Source organism: Geotrypetes seraphini, chromosome 6, assembly GCF_902459505.1.
Source record: "Geotrypetes seraphini chromosome 6, aGeoSer1.1, whole genome shotgun sequence".
Taxonomy (NCBI): Eukaryota; Metazoa; Chordata; class Amphibia; order Gymnophiona; family Dermophiidae; genus Geotrypetes; species Geotrypetes seraphini.
Window position 1 is genome coordinate 169,499,451 of NC_047089.1, and position 25,424 is coordinate 169,524,874.

Genomic DNA, 25,424 nt, shown 5'->3' on the forward strand with positions numbered 1-25,424 from the left:
GCAGTGATGGCACTGAGGTGGACTCTGATGGAGGTAGACTTGAGGCCAGCATTGGACAGTGAGAGCAGATAATCCAATACAAGTTCCACCGCTAGAGAGGTGGGTTCATGATGATGCCGGAGACACCACGAGGAGAATCTGGTCCACTTCTGATGGTAACATTGGAGGGTGGCCGGTTTCTTGGAGGCGTCCAAAATGAGGCGGACAGGTTGAGATAGATTCTCCGGAGAGGTCAGCCCGAGAGAAACCAAGCTGTCAGGTGGAGTGAAGACAGATTGGGATGCAGTAGAGACTGATGCTGCTGTGTAAGTAGAGTAGGAAACACAGGAAGAGGAATGGGCTCCCTGGAGCTGAGTTGGAGCAGGAGGGAGAACCAGTGTTGACGAGGCCACCGAGGGGCGATGAGAATCATGGTGGCTTTGTCCTTGCGGAGCTTGGACAAGGTCCGCAACATCAGAGGAAGTGGAGGGAAGGCATACAGGAATCGATCCCTCCAATCGAGTAGGAATGCATCCGGGGCCAGACGGTGAGGAGAGAAGAGTCTGGAGCAGAAGAGGGGCAGCTGATGATTGTGAGGTGCTGCAAATAGGTCCACCTGCGGAGTGCCCCATCGAGCAAAGATGGAGAGTAGAGTCGGAGGGTCCAACGTCCACTCGTGAGGTTGAAGGATGCGGCTGAGATTGTCGGCCAGGGAGTTCTGTTCGCCCTGGATATAGACCGCCTTGAGAAAGAGATTGCGGTCCGTGGCCCAGGTCCAGATGCGTAGAGCCTCCAAACAAAGGGGGCGAGATCCGGTGCCGCCTTGCTTGTTTATGTAGTACATGGCGACTTGATTGTCTGTGCACAGGAGGAGAACCTGAGGGCAGAGAAGATGTTGGAAAGCCTTGAGGCGTAGAACATGGCTCTGAGTTCCAGGAAATTGATGTGATGTCGACGCTCCTGTGGGGTCCAAAGTCCCTGGGTGCGTAGATCTCCTAGGTGAGCTCCCCACGCATAGGGGGACGCATCCGTGGTGATGATCATAGAGTGAGGGGGCAGATGAAAGAGCAGACCCCTGGAAAGATTTGAGGAGTTCAACCACCATTGGAGAGATTGCTGAAGAGATGATGTCACAGAGATGGGATGAGAAAGAAGATCCGTAGTCTGTGACCATTGGTTGGCGAGAGTCCATTGAGGCGTGCGGAGGTGGAGACGTGCCAGAGGAAGGACATGTACTGTCGAGGCCATGTGTCCCAGGAGGACCATCATTTGCCGAGCAGGAATGGAGGAGTGTTGGAGCACCTGACGACAGAGGTGGAGCAGAGTCCACTGACGATCGGAGGGAAGAAAAGCCCTCATTAGAGTGGTGTCCAGAACAGCTCCGATGAATTGAAGTCACTGGGTGGGAAGTAAGTGCGACTTGGGGTAGTTGATCTCGAACCCCAGGAGGTGGAGGAGAGAGATGGTGTGATGAGTAGCCTGTAGCACAAGTTGAGATGAAGGTGCTTTCACCAACCAATCGTCCAAGTAGGGGAACACCTGGAGGTTGTGAGACCTGAGGAAGGCTGCAACTACTATGAGGCATTTGGTGAAGACTCTGGGTGAGGAAGCGAGGCCAAACGGTAGCACCTTGTACTGATAGTGGTGGTGCAGTACTTGGAACCGCAGGTAGCGGCGAGAAGTCGGATTGATGGAGATGTGAGTGTAGGCCTCTTTGAGGTCCAGGGAACATAGCCAGTCGTTCTGAGAAAGAAGAGGGTAGAGTGTGGCAAGGGAGAGCATTCTGAACTTCTCCTTTACCAGACATTTGTTGAGGTCCCTGAGATCGAGAATTGGACGGAGGTCTCCCGTCTTTTTGGGTACCAGGAAGTAGCGGGAGTAGAATCCCTGACCCCTTTGATCTGGAGGTACTTCTTCGATGGCATTGAGAAGGAGGAGGTATTGAACCTCCCTCAGGAGGAGGGGGGTTTGAGATGAGTGTGAAGCAGACTCTACGGGAGGGTTGTCCGATGGAAGAGTCTGGAAGTTGAGAGAGTAGCCGTGGCGGATGATGTTGAGGACCCACTGGTCCGATGTGATGACCTCCCAACGGCTGGAGAATATGGTGAGACGACCTCCGACTGGTTGTGGAAGAGGTAGCGAGGGTGGATGACTGGCTATGCCCTGGAGAGAAGAGTCAAAAGGGCTGGGATTGCTTAGCAGGCTGGAGAGGCTTGGAGGGTTGAGTGGCCTGAGAACGAGCCTGGGCATGGTGCTGCTGTTGACGGGGCCGCCGAGGTTGTTGAGGAGGCGGATTGAGTGGCCTGGCTGAGAACCTGCGCTGATAAGATGACTGAGGTCGATAAGGTCGGGCAGGCGGAGCCTTCTTCTTTGGTTTGATCAGGGTGTCCCACCTTGTTTCGTGGGCGGAGAGTTTCTGGGTGGTGGAATCCAGTGACTCTCCAAAAAGTTCATCCCCGAGACAGGGGGCGTTGGCTAGACGATCCTGGTGGTTGATGTCCAGGTCAGAGACTCTCAGCCAGGCCAAGCGGCGCATGGCTACGGCCATGGCAGAGGCACGGGAGGTGAGCTCGAATGAGTCGTAAATCGAGCGGACCTTAAACTTGCGCAACTGAAGAAGGCCAGAGATGTGCTGCTGGAACAGTGGGACCTTGCGCTCCGGCAGGTACTTTTGGAGGGCAGACAGCTGTTGGACCAAATGTTTCATATAGAAAGAAAAATGGAAGGAATAGTTGTTCGCCCTGTTGGCCAGCATGGCATTCTGGTAGAGCCTCTTGCCAAACTTGTCCATGGTCTTACCCTCTCTGCCAGGAGGGGTAGAGGCATAGACACTGGAGCCCTGAGTCTTTTTCAAGGTGGATTCAACAAGAAGGGACTCATGGGGCAATTGAGACTTGTCGAACCCTGGGATAGGGATGACACGATAGAGGTTGTCCAGTTTACGGGGGGCCCCCGGTACCGTAAGGGGATTCTCCCAGTTTTTGTAAAAAGTCTCCCGTAGGATGTCATGCACGGGAAGCTTGAGGAACTCCTTAGGAGGTTGTTCGAAATCTAAAGCCTCCAGGAAGGCTTAAGACTTCTTTGAGTCAGATTCTAAAGGAAGGGACAGGGCTGCAGACATTTCCCTCAGAAATTTAGAAAATGAGGACTGCTCCGGTTTGGAGGTGGCATCGGGTGCCGACGGGTCCTCATCAGATGAGGAGGGATCCTCCTCGGTACCGAGAGGGGATTCCTCCCATAAGTCAGGGTCCCGGACCTCTGGTGCATGTCGAGACACCGGGGTGGAAGGTGCGGTATGGCGAGTCTTGGATAAAGATTTTCCAGAGCGCACCGAAACGGTACCAGGAGAGGAAGACCGGCGTCGATCCCGGTCCCGGGAAGAATGACGCACTGCCTGGTGCCGAGGAGGATCCGATGTGGTATGGGAGTGAACCACTGGATGGGTATGAAGCTGCTCAGCCGAAAGAATCGGCATGGAGGTGTTGATAGGTACCGAAGGGGTGGATACCGGGGGTTCGGTACGGGGCTCGGGCCGGTCTGGTACCGGAAGGAGCGGTGCCAGGATAGTGGGCAACAGGTGCTCGAGTTGTTGCTGTAACTGTTCCTGGAGTTGAACTTTTAAGATGGCCGAGATACGGTCATCTAGGGGTGGCATCGGAACCGCTTTCTTTTTCTTCGGTTCCTTAGATGCCGCTCCACGCCCCGGCGATGAGGAGGCCGATGACGAGGCACTCACCGAGATCGGGGCGGAGCGCTTGCGGGACCGGTGCGATGTCGGCAAGGTCGGCGTCGCCACCGTAGTTGGAGGGCGCTCGAGGGAAGAGGAAGGCTTCTTAGCCGGCTTACCTGGCGCCAGAGACGCCGATGCGGGGTCGGGCGGTGTCGAAGTAGACGGTGCCGATTTCTGTGGTACCGCTGTCGATGTGTCCATCGCCGACCCGGTGCCGAAGAGAAGAGTTTGTTGAATTCTTCGGTTTTTAAGGGTTCTCTTTTGAAGAGTGGCACAGCGGGTGCAGGAGTCCGCCCGATGCTCCGGACCCAAACACTGCAAACACCAATTGTGTGGGTCAGTGAGGGAGATCGGGCGTGCACACCGCTGGCACTTTTTAAAACCGACCTGCGGGGGCATGAAGGGGAAAACAGCCTCCGCAAAATCGAACCCCGAGGCCTGTATAATGGCAACAGGCCCCGCCGGGGCAAAAACGAAAAAAGGGGAAAAAAAGCAAAGTTTTTTTTTTTTTATAAATCAAAGAAAAAAAAAACCCGAAGGCAAAAGAAGAAAAAATATGGAAAAAAGCGCGAGCGGGAAGGCAAAAAAGTGGTTTCAACGGCCGTTGAAAAAACACACGCGTCTTCTTCGCTCCGCGGAAACGAAGAAACTGGGGACCACGCACTCCTCCGTCGGGCGGGAAGGCACTCGCGCGGTGCGGCCAACTAGAAACTTCTAGTTAAAAAGGTCCGTACCGAGGGCTCCGTCGGTGACGTCACCCATGTGTTAAGAATATGCTGCCTGCTTGTCCTGGGATAATGGGATATCCACGTGGGATCTCTAGGGGAGTAAAAGTCAGGGAGTGGGTCATTGGTATGGGCAGACTTGATGGGCCGCGGCCCTTTTCTGCCGTCAATTTCTATGCTTCTAACCCCCCTCTGCAGAATAAACCGTTCTGAAAAATTGTTATTAATATACAATCTAGCAGCAGGGGAGCTATACAATGCTTTTATTATTTGTATAAATCCGGATCCTATACCAAACCATTACGTTGCCTGATATATGGTCCATTCCACTCTATCAAATGCTTTCTCAGCATCTAATGAAATAGAAAATGCAGGGTCATTAATGGATTTTGTCAAATACAACATGTGATGTGCCAGTCTAGTATTATGAGATGAATGTCTTTGAGCAACGAATCCTGTTTGATGCATATCTATAATGAAAGGGAGAGCTTTAGCCAATCTTAATGCTAATGTCTTAGTCAAAATTTTCCTATCTACATTTATTAAAGAAATAGGTCTATAATTTGAAACCAAAGTGGGATCTTTATTTGGCTTAGGTAAAACTATAGTTATTGATTCAGCCATACTACCTGTAATACAACCTTTATTTAGTTGTGTCTGATACAATTTTAATAAATAGGGCATTATGATGTTTTGGAATGATTTATAAAACTCCACTGTATAACCATCTCCACCTGGAGCGGATCCAACCCTAAGGGATTTCAAAGCTGTATCTAATTCTTTTAAGGATATTGGCTCCTCTAAACTTCGTTTTATATGTTCAGGAATCTTTGGTCCCTCTATTAACTTTAAAAAATCTAAACCTTCCTTTTCCAAATGAGGCTCAGAAGAATACAAATCTTTATAAAATTTTAGAAATTGTTTTATAATGGATTCAATTTGGGACAACATTTCACCATTCTCATTTTTAATAGCAATTATTTTTGTTTTTCTTTTTTTTGCTTTAAGGTAATTTGCCAGAATTCTTCCCGCCTTATTTGAATTTCCATAACACAAAGCTTGCTTTACAAATAAATCTATCCTAATTATTTTTGAAGAAATTTCATTATATTTACCTTTAGCTTTTAAAAGTTCTTGTTGTGTCAAATAATCCCATTTTTCAATTAATTTTGATTCTAGAGACTTAACCACTTTTTCCAAATCTGTAAATTGTTTTTTTTTTCCTTTTTTCTTTGCAAAGCTGAATAAGAAATAATTTGTCCTCTAATGTATGCTTTAAAAGCATCCCACAAAGTCTCTACTGAAATTCCTTCTGTATCATTAATTTGAAAATAATCTTTCATTTTTTCCAGAAGATTTTCACAAAATTCATTATCTGCAATGTATTATTTAATCTCCACATAGGTCTGTTTCCATTCTGATCTATTATTTTAATTTCAATCCACACTCCACCATGATCAGATAGTATAATTGGATCAATGACAGCCTGTGTGACTTGATGTACTAATTGATTAGAAACAAAAATGTAATCTATTCTAGAAAAAGAATTATGAACCTGAGAGCAAAACGAAAATTCCCGACCATCAAAATGAAGTATATGCCAAATATCTTTTAAATCACAAGATTGTACCAAATTATCAAAGCCTAACGACCCCTGATACTACTAGATTTGAAGTAGCCAGTGGAAGAATCAATTGTTGCAGAGTTTTAAAAAATTCATTTTGATTCGAATTAGGGGCATATATATTAAAGAGCGTCATGGTGGTATTTCCCATGTCCATTTCCACATATACCCACCTTCCAAGAGGATCAGCTGCCTTAAATTTAAATGAAACAGAGCATTTTTTATTTATTAATATAGCAACACCAGCTTTTTTCCCTATTGCTGAAGAAAAATAGCATTGTTTGACCCAATCACCTTTTAGCTTTATAGATTCAGTATTTGACAGATGGGTCTCTTGTATGCAACATATATCTGCGTTCTGTCTTTTTAAAAATAATAATGCCTTTTTCCTTTTAATCGGGTGATTGAGACCATTAACATTTAAAGATATTATCTTAAGATCCATTATACTCTAATATAATATGTAATGCATCAATCCAATCTTCAATATTCTTTATAAACTCCATTTTCCCATAGATAAGATAAATCAAAGAGTTACCTACTTTACCCAAACCCTTAAATTTTAAAACCCACCCATTCCCTCCCTCCCCTCCCCATACATCTACGAACACTTGGAAACGCAAATTAGATCAGTTATGACATCACTCCATCACAAGCTAAAAAATTATAATTTTGTATCAATTACTCCACAATATTAATATAACATATTGCAAATAGAACTTAAATATTTCTATATCTCTGCTTTCTCTTTCATACAGATAACTGTCAACTATCCATAAATTGTTATAGTCAACTGAGCTAACTATATATTAAATATTCTAAATTTATAAATAAATTGTAATCCAGGATAAGATTATTAAAAAATCTTTAAAGAAACATTCTCTCATCAATAACTTCAATCAGTCAACACATGCATTACCAATTCCATTCATAAAAACCATTTCTCCAAAAATTAGAAAATAATAAAATAATGAAAAATAAAACATAAATAAAACTTTTCATAACCCATTCTCACTATCATACTTACTCATATTCTTAAAACAGTCAAATGAAACCTTAGTGAAATATATCCACAGACCCTTCCCTTTTGTCTTGTTAAAAACTATATCCATAAGAGAATGGATTAAAATATACTTCTTAAATCATGCAACCAATATATTTCTATAAAGATATTATTTTTCCTTATGAATCGTTTTATTTCATTCTATATATTTTTCATATATATAAGAGTCTTTCAATCCGTTTTCTTCCATTAATGTGAATGCTTTTTTTTTTTTTTAAACTTCCTCTTCGAGATCCCTTTTCTTCCTCCGTAGACGTGACTTGAAAGCAACCAATCCTCTTCACTTCCGGTGTGATCATTTGCTAAAGAAAGATTTCCTGCCTTCGCGTAGTCTTTCAGTGATGACACAGCAACCACAATACTCTTGGCATATTTTCCTTTCCCTTCGAGAGCAGAGAAGCAGTGGCGCTGAGGGAATATCTTCCGAAAGGCAGTCGCATTTTATTCCCCAGTCACTGGTCGTGCAGAATCTCTGAGGCAAAGTCAACGTTCCGCCCTCTTTCCTCGTCATTCAATCATCGACGTCTTCACTGGCATGCCGAGTCAATTCCATGCTCGTGACAGTAACCTTCGTTATTATTTGAAGTAAGTTGAAAATTCCAGTAACCTTCGTTATTATTTGAAGTAAGTTGAAAATTCCAGTAAGTTGAACTCATTTTTTAATTTTTACTTATTTTCAGAATTATTTTGCAGTAAAAAATTAAAATAAAATAAAATCAAAGCGAAAATCATTTGGTATCAGATCAATCATAGTGAAATTTCTCAATTCTTCATTTATGAAGTCATTGGTTGTTCACATTGTTCAAGATATTCTGCTAACTTTTTATGATCGGTAAAGTTCTGTGTTTTATTTCCCAAAGTTACTTTCATAACCGCTGGATAGAGAAGTCCATATCTTGCCCCTAGTGCCCTTAATTGAGGTCTTAAATCCAGTAGTTGTTTTCTTTTAAGGGCTGTTTCCCTGGCGAAATCCGGTACAATATGTATATGTGCATCCTGACATCTTAAATTTTTATTCTCTTTAGCCAGCTGACATATTTCAACAACGTGTTGATATCTTAATAATTTAAATATTAAAGTTCTTGGACCTTTTTGTACTGCTGTTTTTTGTCCCGGTATTCTGTGCGCTCTTTCGATTTCAAGAGGCACTTTGGATTTCAGAGGCAGGATTTTTGGAAGGAATTGTTCTAAGAAAGTAATGGGATAATTTTTTTCCACTCCTTCTGGCATCCCAATGATTCTTAAATTATTTCTTTTTTCCCTATTCAAACAATCTTCCAAATCTCTCTTCATTATTTCCATCTCTTTCCAAGCTTTTTTATTTTGCATAACTTCAGTATGTACCTCTTCCGATTTTTCTTCTAAATGAGTTATTTTGTTATCAATTAGGTCAACTCTTTTTGTAAGCGTGACTACATCATCAATTGCCTTTTGAAGTTGTTTTTTAATCTCTAGTATGATATCTTTGATCTGTCTTATTTCTACCATCATATCTGTATCTCCTTCTGAAGGCAACGGAACTTTTGAAGGTGTCCCTGGTTCCGGCTTTGATCGTTTATTACTGCTTGTACCCGATCCTCCGGCTCCTGCATCGTTTTTATTTTGTTTACCCGATGCCATTTTCTTATGATCCACAGTTTTTCCCAGCAAAATATCGGTATTGGAGCTTTTTATTTTAAAATAAGAGCTTGTTTGACACGGAGCCCGTCTATCACCCGACCATTTGCTTGCGTGTCCAAGCCACGCCCCTCTCTTTAGAAAAATCACATATACTCCCTGTTCTTAAATTTATATTTATAAATGCTTGGCAAACTAAACTCCGCCGTTGAGGTTTGGCAGCGGCTAAATGTTTAATTGCTAATCACTGGAAGAGATCTGAGGCACCAGCTATTTTAGAATGGTCTCTGAAATTTCATCATATGTGTACCATGGAACTTTCCATTGCCAAACGGCATGGGCACTATTTTTCATCTATTCGAACTTGGGCTGTTATTATGGACAAGATTGATACTTTGGTTTAAGTTTACTGGGGTTGAGGGGATTCGGGGGATTGATGTTGTGGGGATGACTACCTGAAGGAACAACAGGGAGTTGTCCACTTTGGATGTTTCAGTTTATTGGGGAGGGGTGGGGGGATTTGAGATTCAATGTGAGGGATATCTAATTATTTATGATATTTTGTTATTGCTTTTCTGTGATTCTTGATTCTGCTGTTTTTCTGTTTTGTTACATACTGTGGAGGTGCTTGTGATATGATATCCACGTTTTGCTTGTATATCAACAAAATTATAATAAAGATTTTCAAGTAAAAAAAAAAAAAATTTATATTTATAAGCTTACAGATGTATGTATACTGTGACACTCAAGTTATCTTCTTCAATGCTGATATAGTGTTGAATTCAAATACTGATAAGCAAAAAATAAAACCCATCATTTACCTTGACTTTCAAAAAGCCTTTGACAAGGTACCGCACGAAAGACTGCTTAAAAAGCTGTGGAGACACGGGGTGCAAGGGGAGGTCCACCGATGGATCAAAAACTGGCTGGCAGACAGGAAACAGAGGGTTGGAGTGAAGGGCCATTACTCAGACTGGCATGGGGTCACGAGCGGAGTTCCGCAGGGGTCGGTGCTGGGACCGCTCCTGTTCAATATATTTATTAATGACCTGGAGGCGGGAACAAATTGCGAAGTTATTAAATTTGCGGATGACACCAAACTCTACCGCAGGGTTGAAACCATGGAAGACTGCGAAGATCTGCAAAGGGACCTAACGACGCTAGAAGAATGGGCCAAAAAATGGCAAATGAACTTTAATGTAGGGAAATGCAAGGTCATGCATGTAGGGAAAAAGAACCCGATGTTCAGCTACAAAATGGGAGGGTCATTGCTAGGGGTAAGTAACCTTGAAAGAGACCTGGGAGTGATGGTGGACACGTCTTTAAAGGCGTCGGCACAGTGCGCCACAGCCTCAAGAAAAGCAAACAAAATGTTGGGTATCATTAAGAAGGGTATCACGACCAGGACGAAGGAGGTCATCCTGCCACTGTATCGTTCAATGGTGCGACCGCATCTGGAGTACTGTGTCCAATATTGGTCGCCGTACCTCAAAAAGGACATGGCGGTACTTGAGGGAGTCCAGAGAAGAGCAACTAAACTGATAAGAGGTATGGAAAACCTCTCATATACTGACAGACTGAAAAAGCTGGGGCTGTTCTCCCTGGAAAAGCGGAGACTTAGAGGAGACATGATAGAAACCTTCAAGATCCTGAAGGGTATAGAAAAGGTAGACAGGGACAGATTTTTCAGATTACGGGGAACCACAAGTACAAGGGGGCACTCGGAAAAATTAAAAGGAGACAGGTTTAAAACAAATGCCAGAAAGTTCTTTTTCACCCAGAGGGTGGTGGACACATGGAACGCGCTTCCGGAGGCTGTGATAGGCCGGAGCACGTTACAAGGCTTCAAAGAAGGTTTGGATAGGTTCCTAGAGGATAAAGGAATTGAGGGGTACAGATAGAGTAGCGGTAGGTTATAGGGATAGTCTGGGACCATTGCTCAGGCAATGGGCCTGATGGGCCGCCGCGGGAGCGGACCGCTGGGCGAGATGGACCTCTGGTCTGCCTCAGCGGAGGCAACTTCTTATGTTCTTATGTTCTAAAGCTATTACAAAATGTCAAAACACCCCAGTATAATTTTGTTTTTCCCTTGACTCTGCTGCCTAAGAGTGAACAGATGTTCATTCAATTTATGTAATAAACTATGAACAATGTAGGTCTCTCTGTAAATAATTAATGGAATTCTGTAAAACATTAAACCAATATGGAAGAAATAGGCATGGTAAACATGCATTGACACAATTACAGATGTCAGACAGCCAATTTTGTAAGCTGCAATTTTTTAAAAATATTTTCAGTAAGTCTCCCAAATGAAAGGTAAAACACTACTTTCACTCATTATTTACATCAACACTAAATAAGCATATAGTATAATCCTAAGGTTCTCTAAGAAACAAACACTAAAAAAGCATATAATATAATCCTTAGGCTCTCTATACTTGTCTAATATATTCCTAGTAGCTTAATAGGTTTTAATTAATCAATTCAATAAGATGCAGATAATAGTCCAGCAGCAACAGAGGTGAGTGTCACATGTATGATTATCTCCCAGCTGGCGAGAAGTTATATGTGTATGCTTGCTGCAAAGAGCTCCTAGCTCTCAGAATACGAGTCTGTTCCCTTGAGGCTAGAATAGCAGACTTGGAGGAGCTGAGGAAGATAGAGAAGTACAAAGAGAAGACTTACAGGGATGTTGTAGAGAAGTCCCATTTCCAGTCTGGCAGTCCATGTGCTGCCTTGGAGGAGGGAGGCCTCCTAAACAGAACATCACCCTGATGAAGTAGGAATTAATCCCTGTCCACCAGGGATTGCAATATCCTCTCACACCGGGGATGTGTCTCCAGGGGCTTCTGCTCAGGAGGGAAGAGTTAGGACAGTTGTTGTACTTGATAATTCAATCATTGGGCATATAGATAGCTTGGTGGCTGGTGGGCGTGAGGATCACCTGGTCACTTGCCTATCTACTGCGAAGGTGGTGGACCTCACGTGTCACATAGATAGGATTTCAGATAGCTGGGGAGAAGCCAGCTGTCTTGATATATGGAGATACCAATGACATAGGATAATGTGGGATGGCAGTTCCGGAAGCCAAACTTAGGCTCTTAGGTAGAAAGCTGAAGTCCAGATCCTCTAGGCAGCATTTTCAGAAATGCTCCCAGTTCCATGCGCAAGACACAAGAGGCAGGTAGAGCTCCGAAGTCTCAATGTGTGGTTGATATGATGGAACAGGGAGGAGGGATTTAGATTTGTTAGGAACTGGCCAACCTTCTGGGAAAGGGGGAGCTTATTCTGAAAGGATGGACTCCATCTTAACCGGGATGGAAGCAGGCTGCTGGCACTAACATTTAAAAAGGAGATAGGGCAGATTTTAAACTGAGATTGGGTGGGGATGGTACTGTGTGAAGTATCCTTAAAGGATACTATTGAAACAGGATATTTAGGGAGTCCCAATAGAAAGGAGTCAATAATGGTGAAAGAAAGCCAGGAGTGTTTAAGAGGAAGGCAGAATGAAGGACTCAAATTATCCCTGCCATTTTCTCAGCAACCTGTAGATACAAAGAAAAAACACAATTTGAAGTGTCTATATACAAATGCTAGAAGCCTAAAAATAAAATAGAAGAGTTAGAGTATATAGCACTGAATGATGAGGAAGATATAATAGGCATCTCAGAGACCTGGTAGCAGGAGGAAATCAATGGGACATTGTGTTACCTGTGTACAAATTATATCACAAGGATAGAGGAGATCAAATTGGAGGGGGGGGGGGTGAGCTATATGTTAAAGAGGGGATTGAATCAAATATTCTGCATGACATAGATAGCAGTGTAGTATCCACATGGATAGAAATTCCATGTGTGAAGGGAAGGAATATAAAGGAAGGGTTATACTACCGTCCTCCAGGACAGAATGAGAAGACAGATGAAGAAATGTTTTCAGAGATGAGCAAAGCTGGCAAACTGGGCAACAGTATAATAATGGGTGATTTCAATTACTCCAACATAGACTGGATAGATATTACATCAGGAAGTGCTAGGGAGGTAAAATTCCTAGACATCATAAATGACTGCTTCATGGAACAATAAGAAGGGGAGCTATTTAGATTTGGTCCTTAGTGGAATGCAAGGCATAGTACAAGAGGTAACTGTGCTGGGTCCGCTAGAAAACAGTGATCATAACGTGATCAAATTTGAGCTGATATCTGGAGAGACACTGCAAAAGAAATCTACGAGTAGCATTCAATTTCCAAAAGAGGCGACTATGAAAAAATGAGGAAAATGTTTTAAAAGAAGCTAAAAGGATTAGTTGCAAAGATTAGGAAATGTAAACCAAGCATGGATGTTATTTAAAAATACTATCGTGGAGACCCAAACCAGATGTATTCGAAGTATTAACAAAGGTGGAAAGAAAACGAGAGCAAGCATTCTTAAAAGGTGTAGTGAAAGAGGCTATTAGAGCCAAAAAACATCCTTTAAAGAATGAAAAAAGGATCCAATTAAAAAAAATAAGAAGAGACATAAGCACTGGCACGTTAGATACAAAGCATTGATAAATAAAGCTAAGAAAAAAATATGAAGAGAAACTTGTCACAAAAAAAACTGTGAGGGAATCCATGGGACCACTAGCTGATACAAGAGGTACACAGGGAGGATAAGGTCATCGAGGAGAGACTTCTTTGCTTCAATATTTACAGAACAAGATGTAAGAGATCTACCTTGAACCAGAAAAGGTTTTCAAGGGTGATGTGGAGGAACTGAAAGAAATCTCGGTGAATCTGGAAGATGAACTAAGCTAAACTGACAAGTTAAAAAGTGATAAATCACCTGCATTGGATGGTATATATCCCAAGGTACTAAAATAACTCACAAATCAAGCAGTGGAGATGTCCAATCAAGACTGGTAAGCTTTATGTGTTTCACAAATCTCTTTAATTTACTTCAATAACTCGACATGCACATGTTTTGGCTGCAATGGCCTGCATCAGGAGTCTTAACTCTCAATGCCATTGAAATTGTTTTGACTCCAGGATTACTTTACTCAGATGATCAGCCACTATATCAGCAATTCAAAAGTGATCTAGTATGTGTGGATACATCAATTTCTATGATTTCTAAGGTATTTAAGACTCCTGATGCAGGTCATTACGGCCGAAACATGTACATGTTGAGTCATTGAAATAGTATCTAAAGATTGGAGGATGGATGATGTTATGCCCATTTTTTTAAAACGGTTCCTGCGGAATGCCGGGCAAAATAGTGGAAACAATTATAAAAAAATAAAATTGTGGAACATGTTTTAATGGAACAGTCAGTATGGGTTCAGCTGAGGGAGATCTTGCCTCACCAATTTGTTTGATTTCTTTGAAGGTTCAACATGTGGATAAAGGTGAGCCAGTTGATGTAGTATATCTAGATTTTCAGTAACCTTTTGACAAAGTTCCTCATGAGAGGCTCCTGAGAAAATTAAAGAGTCATGGGATAGGAAGCAATGTTCAGATGTGGATTAGGAACTGGTTATCGAATAGAAAACAGAGGGTAGGATTATATGGCCATTTCTCGAAGGAGGAGATAAAATAGTGGAATGCCGCAGGGATCTGTACTGGAACCGGTACTAATTAACTTATTTATAAATGATTTGGAAATTAGGATGATGAGTGAGGTGATTAAATTTGCTTATGACACTAAACTGTTCAAAGTTGTTAAAACATATGCAGATTGTGAAAAATTGCAATGACCTTAGGAAATTGGAAAACTGGGCATCCAAATGGAAGATAAAATTTAATGTGGACAAATGCAAAGTGATGCACATTGGGAAGAATAACCCAAATCATAGTTACCAGATGCTAGGGTCCCCCTTGACGGTTAGCATTCAAGAAAAAGTTCTGGGTGCCATCGTAGACAATACAATGAAACCTTCTGCCAAATGTGCAAAGGCGGCAAGATGCTAGGAATTATTTAAAAAAGGATGGATAACAAGACTAAGAATGTTATAATGCCTCTGTATCTATCGCTCCATGGTGTGACCTCACCTTAAGTATTGCGTTCAATTCTCATCACCCTATCTCAAGAAAAATACAGCATAACTAGAAAAGGTTCATAGAAGAGAGACCAAGATGATAAAGAGAATGGAATTATTTTCATATGAGGAAAGACTAAAACTGTTAGGGCTCCTCAACTAGGAAAAGAGACAGTTGAGAGGAGATATGATTGAAGTCTACAAAATCCTGAGTGGTGTAGAGTGGATACAAGCGGATCAATTTTTTACTCTATCAAAAATTACAAAGACTAGGGGACACTTGAAGTTACAGGGAAATGCTTTTAAAACCAATAGGAAGAAATATTTTTTCACCCAGAGAATCGTTAAGCTCTGGAATGCATTGCCAGAGGTTGTGGTAAGAGTGGTTAACATAGCTGGTTTTAAGAAAGGTTTGGATAATTTCCTGGAGGAAAAGTCCATAGTCTGTTATTGAGACAGACATGGGGGAAACCACTGCTTGCCCTGGATCACTACCATAGAATGCTGCTACTTTTTGTTTTTTGCCAGGTACTAGTGACCTGGATTGGCCACCGTGAGGATGGACTACTGGGCTAGATGGACCATCTGTCTGACCCAGTAAGGCTATATGTTCTTACATAAAGTTCAAATGTGGTCAATATTTAAAGCTAATTAATCTATCAACCTTTATTTCAATATCTCATGGAAAGTTAAGAAATACTTACTTATCTGCAGCATGACATATCGTTCCACATGTGTCGGCCATGTCATCTACAAGAATGGCTATGCGGTCCTTCACATCTCCAACTAAGACCATCCTGTCCACTTCATTGGCTTTCTTTCTCTCCTTGTGAATGAGAGCAAACTCAACATTCAGCCTATCAGCAATTGATGTAACCCTGGATTTGAGGGACAACAATAATTTTCTGTATTTATGCTAACAAAAAAATTCAACCTTTTATAAAAATGTACCAAGAAATTTATCTTGATGATTGGTTACTCTTGTCTGTTGGAGGGGGGGAGGGGAAAAAGGAGGGGAGAGCCTAAGGACTAGAAAGACATCCCGAGTAGGAATATACATATAATATATGGCTTTGAAAAAAAGTAAGGAAAATAATTTGAAATTATTTAAGACCATAATTTTGGATTATTGGAACAGGTGTGGATAAGTTCTGCTTGCAAGTAAGATACTATCAGAGGTGAGACTTAAGTCAAATTGTAAAGCTAAGTGCTTTTAACTTCATTTCCAGCAAAAAATCAAAACAAAAAACAACAACCCTCCCAGAAAACTTTACAGATACATGAAAGGAACATTTTTCATAACTGCATTTTTAGACCAATCAAACAAAAGCTGTAATTTTTGCAAACCAAAAAATGTTTAAATAATGTCAGTATTATCTAAACTATTCTTAGTGCTTTATGCCTATCCCTGAGCTTACCAACAGAGAAGATGCACAACTCAGATGCAATCAAAGCATGTTTGAATTTGAGGACGCTAACAGTTTCCCAAACATACAGCAACCTGAATCAGCACTGACCTCTTATGGCCAAAAATAATATTCTCTTCCTTGAATCACAGCACATGCTTGATATAAAGAATTACTTGTTTCTGGCCAACAGAACTGCATTTCACTATAGATGCAACTATAGTATTACCGCATTTTTTTGCTCCATAAGACACACTTTTTTCCTCTCCAAAAAGTGGGTGGAAATAAGGGTGCGTCTTATGAAGCGAATATACCCCCCCCCCCCCCCAAGGGATAACCTTTGTCTTATTGGCCTCCCCGAAACGCTATCTGATGCACGTCTTATGTCCACACAGAGACTTAGTTGCAGGCAGAGCTGTTGTTACCCGCTGGCCAGATCCATTTGGAGCACTCTCACAGACTGGGCAGGCGGATGGAAGACAAACTGCAGCAGCTCTGCAATACAAAATACACAAGGAACCACTCTGCTTTGAGGGAGGAGGTAAACAAGCCACGCTTCTGGGAGCAAGACGATGACGGCAAGGTGCTGGATTTAACTGGCGGCGCTGGAGATCATTCCCACCTGCCCTTCACTGTCCACTTCCATTCTCAGCCCTGAGCAGCCACCGCCCAGCTCCTGAGATCAGAGGAAGCTGAGAAACTCCCCTAGAGAAACCCGTAGCCGGTACCTGAGGTGCCGAACGTGAAGCTCCTGGAGAAGAGTCCTGAGAGGAGTCCTGAGCCTCCGAGCATAAAAATCCTCAACTGGACTTGCGCATCAAACCCCCAGTGCCCAGTAGCACCTCAGAGGAGCCTACCGAGCCAGCCCCGCCCACCCTGCCTTGCTGCAGCAGCCCGTCCGGATCCGCTGTTGTTGATCTGCTGTACAGGTATAGTGTTTGGGGGTCAGCCTCTTGCTCTTTTCCTTACTGTGTTTAGCATTGTGAGCGTGTCTGCATACATTGCCCTGGCTCTGCTCTCTGTCACCATTAAATAAAGGCTTTTGGCAGGCCATCCAGAAGTCAGATGAAAGCCATCCATTTAGGGCTTACTTAGACTCCCTGCCTACCTGCGGGTGGGGGGCCCAGCCTGCATGCCTGCCAGTAGCCCTGCCTGCCTGCCCAGCCTCAGCCTACCACTGCAGACCATCAGAGGGGACAGGGAACAGAGCCTGGCAGGGAGGTGGGTTAGGGTGCAGAGCCTGTCAAGGAGTGTGGGGTTGGGTGCAGAGCCTGGCAGGGAGAATTTGGTTTAGAATGTTTTTTTTCCTCCCTAAATCTAGGGTGTGTCTTATGGTCAGATGCGTCCTATGAAGCGAAAAATACAGTAAATACTATAGCACTATAATCAGGACAAACTTAATCAGACTGAAAATTTATACACGTATTTCCCATCAGACAATGGGAATACACGTATATTTAAATAGATTTCACATTTGGTTCTGAACTGGCTCAGAGGTACACATAGATTTTAAAAAGGGCTTGTTTCCATTTGGTCTTTATTTGCAGGATTAAGAGAGTAAACCATCTTCATTCCCTGTTTCTTTCTGCCTTAAATGATAGAATTCCCCCCTCCCAAACAAGCCTTTGGTAGCTCCCACTTGTTGTCACTTGTACTTGTGGTTTTTGTGAAACTGTGCAACTGTAAGTGCTGCTACATTTACATGAAGATTGCAAAATTGCTACTTCCATGTTTAAATACTGGCACTGGATGGCAGTCGTATGGTTAATGGAGTATAAAAAATATTAGAAAACAAATATACAATCAAGCCTGGCCTTTTGCCCAGTAAGGGCTGGTTCAGAGACAAAACATTACCTTATGTTGTGAATCTTTCACTTCACCTTAGGAAATACATGACCTCCAAACTCCAGGGGGGTTCTCTGCCAGACAGTGAAGGATTCGAAACTTAAAGGTAATGTTTTGCCCCTGAAGCAGTCCATGTTGGGCTTGATTTTACATTTGATTCTCCAATAAAATATCTTTTTATCCTTCATTAACCATGTGTTTCTATGACTACCATCCTTCACCTTTTGTCTAAATGTTTCCTTTGCAGTTCACCATAAAACTTTGATCACTGTAAGCTTTCTTTTATAAGTACTTGCCATATGCATTACCTTTTTGCATTATGAAGTTATGATTTATTGAACAAAATAAATAAGTGTATCAGAAACTCCAACAGAATTTCTTTGCTACAAATAGACTTAGCTTGGTCATATAAGGTAAGTGAGGATTACTGACTGATGGGTAAGTATTGATTGAAAATGTGATAGCTGGAATGATAAACTGACTGTATTTACATAACCAAGTCTGAAATTCCTTATTCCCCCAACTTCCCAGCATTCTCTCCCTCCACAGCCTGAATCTAAATGCTTTATCATCCCCTCTCTCTCTCTGTGTATCTATACACACACACATATATATATATACTTGTATTTACGAGGGCCGTTCAAAAAGTATCAGACCTTATTCATAAAAAATACTCTTATTTAGATACAACAATCATACTAATCTCTTTCAAAGTAGTCCCCTTGGGCTACCACACACTTCTTGCAATGGTTCTATCACTATTGGAAGCAGCGCTGAAACGCCTCTTTTGAGATTGCTTGCAACTGGTCCGTCACATTCTGCGTGTCTTCTCTTGACTGAAATCTGGTCCTTTTCAGGGACATTTTCAGCTTGGGGAAAAACCAGAAGTCACACAGAGCCATGTCGGGAGCATGGGGAGCCTGAGGAATCACAAGTATGTTGTGTTTGGCCAGGAAACTCCATATCAAATGTGAAGAATGGGCAAGGGCGTTACCGTGATAGAGCTGTCAATTGCCCGCTGCTCACAGGTCCGGCTGTTTGCGTCTCACAGTGTTACGGAGGCGACGCAGAACCTCTTGGTAGTACCCCTTGGTGATGGTTGTGCCGTGTGGTGCATACTCGTGATGAACCATGCCACTGGAGTCAAAGAAGACGGTCAGCATGACTTTGACATTGCTGTGGATCTGCCTTGCTTTTTTTGGCCTTGGGGATGTTGAATGCTTCCATTGTGATGACATCAACTTGGTTTCTAGGTCGTACCCATAAACCCAAGACTCATCGCCAGTGATCACTGTGCTGAGGAATTTGGGATCACTGTTCAGTCTCCAGCATGACCTGTGCGATCTCCAAACGGAGTTGCTTCTGCTCGATCATTAGCAGCTTTGGCACGAATGTCGCTAAAATTCTCCTGAAGCCCAAATCCTCAGACAAAATAGAATGCTCACCTCATCTGAAAGTTCTCAGATTGTGATTCGACGATCCTGCATCACCAGATCCTCACTTGGTCAATGACGATCTCATTTCTGGATGTTGAGGGCCTACCAACACTCTCCACTGATGTGCGGCCATCTCTGAAGCAGTTGTTCCACTCTTTTATCTGTGTGGTGCCCATTGCTTCAGCCCTGAAGACCTGTTGAATCTTGCGGATCGTTTCCACTTGGAGTTGCCAAGCTTTACACAGAATTTAATGCAGTAGTGTTGTTCAACTTTTTCTGTCATTTTGACAAAAACAAAAATCTGACGGCGCTCACTCATCGGCGGTCTGCCGGCAACTGATAGCTTCTGTAGGCGGGAAAAAATTCAAGCATGCACACTAGGGTTGCCTACATAGATGCACCAAACTATGCCTCCCTAGCTTTGTTTACGCAAGAAAAATTAAGGTCTGATACTTTTTGAACAGTCCTCGTATATATATATATATTTAAATAATATTGGCTAATATGGTCAGATATTCCGGGGACAGGGCCAATCTTTGTCCCCGTGCCATCCTTCTAGCTTTCACCATCACCTTTTCTACCTGTTTGGCCACTTTAGAATCATCACTTACAGTCATATCAAGTTCTGCTTCTTATTTGTTCACAAAAGTTCTTTACCTCCTAAATTCAGAGTTTTGCAGTCCAAATGCATAACTCTGCATTTTTTAGCATTAAATCTTAGTTGTCAAATTCTGAACCATTCTTCAAGCTTTGCTAGGTCCTTCCTCAGGTTTTCCACACCAACAAGGGTGCCTACCATTTTGGTATCATCCATAAAGAGACAAACTTACGAGACAGTCCTTCAGAAAAGGCCCAAGACTCATACCTTGTGCATATCACTGATAACATCCCTTTCTTAAGTGAGCTCCATTTACCACTACCATCTGTTGCCTTTTACTCAATCAGTTCCTAACCCAATTATTTCAGGGCCCACATTAAGATATTCAGTTTATATGGCATCTATTTGGAATTGGGTCACAAACTTTGCTAAAATCTAAATATACTACATCAAGTGCTTTCCACTGATCCAACTCTTTGGTCAGTCAATCAAAGAAACTAATCAGATTTGTTAGACAAGACCTGCCTCAGGGTCCTGTAATCAGCTGGTTTCCAGAAACTTCACTATTTTCTGTTTTAAAAGTGTTTATATTAATTTACTTACCGCAGAAGACAGTAGACTATAGTTCCCAACCTGTTCTTTAGTGCTACTTTTGTTGTAAGGACCATATCTGGCCTTTTCTAGTCTTCTAGGACCATTCCCAATTAGAGAAGCACTGAAAAGGTCATTCGGCCCCATTGCTTTGCCCACCTTTAGTTTAGCTAGCTTCTCATGAGCACAACCCTTTGAAAATTATTCAGAATCTCCCACACCTCCATTCCTATTTGTGTTTGTCTCCTGCCGCTTTGCATTGGATTTTATTATCAAGTATAAATTATCAAGTGTTACTTTGTTGGCCAGTTATATTGATATGGTAAACTAACGTTTTAATCTATATTAAAACTTTTGATAGCACTTATGTTTTATTTCTCCAATAATGAAAACTGTACTTCAAATTTTTTTATTAAATTGATTCCACTAAATGTTAAATCTGCATCAATATACAGGTGTTTCCACTAAAGAAATATATTTATTATTGGAGAAATCACTAATCTCTACGTCAGGTAGCTTCAAAGGATGCCATACATTTTGTTTTAAAGTTTTTAGCTAGATTTCAATCAAAATAATTGTTGCTCTTGCCTTTAACTATAGCTCATGAAAAACAGTTTCTCTTTGAACAGATATAATTGTTTATAAAAAAAAAATTGCACCATGCGAATACTCCCATAATGAGATATGTAAATAATCCCCCCCCCCTTCAGGTTGATGGATAAATGATTTCTGCATGTGTCTGATTCCATCTAATAAAGCCCATGGAAGCTGAGTGGGAGTTACACTGCTTACTACATTAAGGCCAGTAACAGAATGTTGTGCTAAATTTCAGTGCACATTTCTAATACAAAGTACTGATAAAGGTTTTTTATTCCTAATGGAAAGAACATTATAAAGCGTGTGATGAAAAGCTATGTACACCACACCATTAATAATAATAATAATTTTATTCTTGTATACCGCCAAAGCCATAATAGTTCGAGGCGCTTCCAGAGGATGTGGTAGGCAGGAGCACGTTACAGGGCTTCAAAGAAGGTTTGGATAGGTTCCTAGAAGACAAAAGGATTGAGGGGTATAGATAGGTGTAGAGGTAGGTTATAGGGTTAGGTGTAGAGGTAGGTTATAGGGATACGTGTGGATGTAGGTTATAGGGATAGGTGTTGAGGTAGGTTATAGGGATAGGAGTAGAGATAGGTTATAGAGCTAGTCAGGGACCACTGCTCAGGCAATGGGCCCCCGCGGGAGCGGACCGCTGGGCGAGATGCACCTCTGGTCTGCCTCAGCGGAGGCAACTTCTTATGTTCTTAATAAGAAGAGCACAATGAAAAGTCATAATATGCAGAGACCCACGGCCTCTCTTCTCCTCAAAAAAAAAAACAAAATCCCTAGTGATCCAAGAGGACACCTCTTCTCCCAGGACACCCTGACCTTTCAAAAATAATCAAACTCTTGTTGCCCAAATGGATACCCCTACCTACCTTTAAATACTGGAAGGCAGGAGACACCTACTTACTTGTTCCTGTACTGCTATCTTCCTAAATAGAAGTTCCCAGCTTCTGCAGCATGTCTGAATACACATAAGAATAGCCTTACTGGATCAGACCAATGGTCCATCAAGCCCAGTAGCCCGTTATCACAGTGGCCAATCCAGGTCTCTAGTACCTGGCCAAAACCCAAGGTGTAGCAATATTCTATGCTACCGATCCAGGGCAAGCAGTGTCTTCCCCCTTGTCTTTCTCAATAACAGAATATGGACTTTTCCTCCAGGAACTTGTTCAAACCTTTCTTAAAACCAGCTACGCTATCCGCTTTTACCACATCCTCTGACAACGCGTTCCAGAGCTTAACTATTCTCTGAGTGTAAAAAAATTTCCTTCTATTGGTTTTAAAAGTATTTCTGTGTAACTTCATTTAATGTCCCCTAGTTTTTGTAATTTTTGACGGAGCGAAAAATCGATCCACTTGTACCCGTTTTACTCCACTCAGGATTTTGTAGACTTCAATCATATCTCCCCTCAGCCATCTCTTTTCCAAGCTGAAGAGCCCTAACCGTTTTAGTCTTTCCTCATCCGAGAGGAGTTCCACCCCCTTTACCATCTTTGTCACTCTTCTTTGAACCTTTTCTAGCGCCACTACAGGGATCGGGCACAACCATTTTAGAGGTGGTTCAAGGGAACTGGGGAAGAGGAGATTAGTTTTTGGTGGTCAGGGGGAAGGAGGGGGCAGGAGATCTTGTGACACTTCACTTTAGATGATGTTAGACTGAACTGACATAAATATTCAGCTCTATAAAGAGTTAAAAAAAAAAGTGATAGGATTTAAGCACTCCCACCACTCCTTAGGAGCAATATATATATATATTTTTAATATTAACTTGCATTTATTTTGTATGCCCACTGCACTTGCATTTATTTTTATGCCCTTGGCATAGAGTTTTAGGCCAATTTTCCCACCTTAATATGTCTTACTGTATCGGGAGTTAAGATTAGTATAGAAAAAAAAAAAAGTATGCACGGTTTAGTAAAGCACTGCACTAAAGGGTAGATCAACTTATTGCATCAGGGCAATTATTAAACAGCACTAGTAAACAGATCAGCTAGATAAGAGTAGAGAACCTAAACAACTCTGATTGAATAGCTGTGGTGCAAACTTCCTTCAGTTCCATCTGGGGATTAGTTAATGCAGCCCTTGTTAAAGACATTTAAGCCCTTTAATCAGATGATTTGTCCCACTTGCATCTTTCGATTATTTCCATCCATTTTCTTCTATGAGGAGGAAATCTATATCTATATCAGCAGGAAGATAACCTGATTTATTATTAGCCAAAATGCACATATGTCACTTTCAAAGTGTTAGAACTAAATATGACTGGCCAGAAGGAAGAAAGTATACCAACAGTAATTTTTTTTAAAGACAACAAAAAAGTGGAATGGACTCAAAAAACAAAGCAAGTTTAAAATCACTGTCAGTTATTTTGTAAACACTTATTAAAATTCGAGAAAAACCCAACACGGCCACATGTTGCCCAAATGGCTGGATCACGGATACAAAAACTAATGGGTGAAATTTTGCCAAGACTGGTAAATAAGATAATCCTTCAGACCAATACTGCCAGGGAGCATTTTCTAAAAATCATGAATCTAGTTCACCAGAGGTCCCCCACTAACAATCTACTTACCAACTGCAAAGGCTAAATCTCTTCATAAAGGTGGTTAATAAATCTAAATAAATAACTACCTACACCTAGAACTAAAGACCAAGTGACTGTTACAGAAGGCTATGGTCAATCAGATTCATTATCTGGGCCATTAGCTACTCCAAACGCATTGCCTGCGCATGCACTTAGTCTCAAGTAGGCTTGGAAGCCAATGCTAAAAAAGAAAAACCATAGGCTAAAGTGCACATGGCTTTTACTGCGAAGTTATTGAAAAGAATATTCCATGCCCATGCAGTTAATCACTGAGCATGCAAATTACTCCTGCATTATAAAGTGTATGCTGTCAGAGAAAACTGCACCACTGTGGCAGTAATTCCCAACTCACCACTAAAATATGCCCCCTTCTTGTTAGTCCATGAGTGGTGATTAGCTCATGCACTGACAGCTAGAGGAACATCCCTAGAACCCAACATAAATAAATCTCTGGTAGTCTGATGGATCCCACTTCATTCCCTGAACCTTCCCCCAGATCCTTGCTACCCTCCTTAAAAAGTTGAGAAAAGCAAGAGCAATACCAACTTGCTCTTGCCTCCAGCCAGCATACCACCATTCAAAATGACAGCACCAATTCCTAGCTGTGCATTCCAATGAGCCACTAGGTGTCAGCCTATCAAATAAGGCAATAAGGTTTTTATTTTTATATTGTTTGTTTGTGTGTGGGGGTGGGTGTTTGTTCCACTAGACTACCGGGACTTTTGTGCAGTTTACGAACCCTTTTACAGCTCTTCAAAACTGGTATTGACGTTCTGGCATTGTGCATGTGTTAAAAGTCTGTTTTCTCTGCATTGAAGCCAAACAGCTAATAGCCCCATTATAACTGATTTTAACATACTGTGCACCAGCATCTTTCATATGGGATCACAATGTTAACTCCCCATGAAAAACCTCTTTGCATTGTACAGCTATAAAGTTGTATGCAGACGGCTCATTAATCATGTACTTCTGCTCTCAGTAGCTTTCTGCCTGGATGGTTCATAATTAAATGCTTCAATGTGTTGGTGACCAATAATAACTACTAAAAAGACAAGACATTTTAGCTGAAAACACTGCAGAAATCTGACATCTACTACAGATTCAACACTCTCCCTCCAAAAATGAATTTTTATTTTGCTGCCACTTTCCTGAAAAAGCTAAAGTGAAAGGCCTGAAAATTCTGTTCAAACCTAGCAACTTTAATTTGAATAAAGTAGTTCACAATGGGTTATACCTAAACACGTACGAGTCAGATAACTCTCACCTAAAATCCAGCAGGCACAGTGAGGAATTTAAAGGCAAGGAAATCACAGGCAGCTCTTGAGAAGGAAAGGATGCAGAAAGAAGGCTAAAGCAAGCAAGTCGCTGGAAAATCCCTCTTCATTTCTGCAGCCTACTACACTTCCCCCTCCATATTTGTGGTCTGGCACTCGCAACTTTGATTATTTGCAGTTTTTATCTCCTTATCAGACCTCACTACTGTGTTTCCCCGAAAATAAGCATGATTTTCGGGGTAGGTTTTAATATAAGCCCTACCCCCAAAAATAAGCCCTAGTCGCTGGCAGCAGCGTTTCCCGCGCACCCACCTCCAAACCTGTGGACTAGGAA

General features: G+C 41.9%; 1 protein-coding gene across 1 annotated transcript in view; it reads right to left on the reverse strand.

The window, feature by feature from the left end:
• PRPS2 (phosphoribosyl pyrophosphate synthetase 2) overlaps positions 1-25,424 on the reverse strand; it is a 101,456-nt gene that overhangs the window by 14,659 nt on the left and 61,373 nt on the right. The window contains exon 5 of the mRNA XM_033949809.1: positions 15,455-15,628. Within this exon, the coding sequence (XP_033805700.1) occupies positions 15,455-15,628 (174 nt within the window). The remainder of the gene's footprint in view (positions 1-15,454; positions 15,629-25,424) is intronic.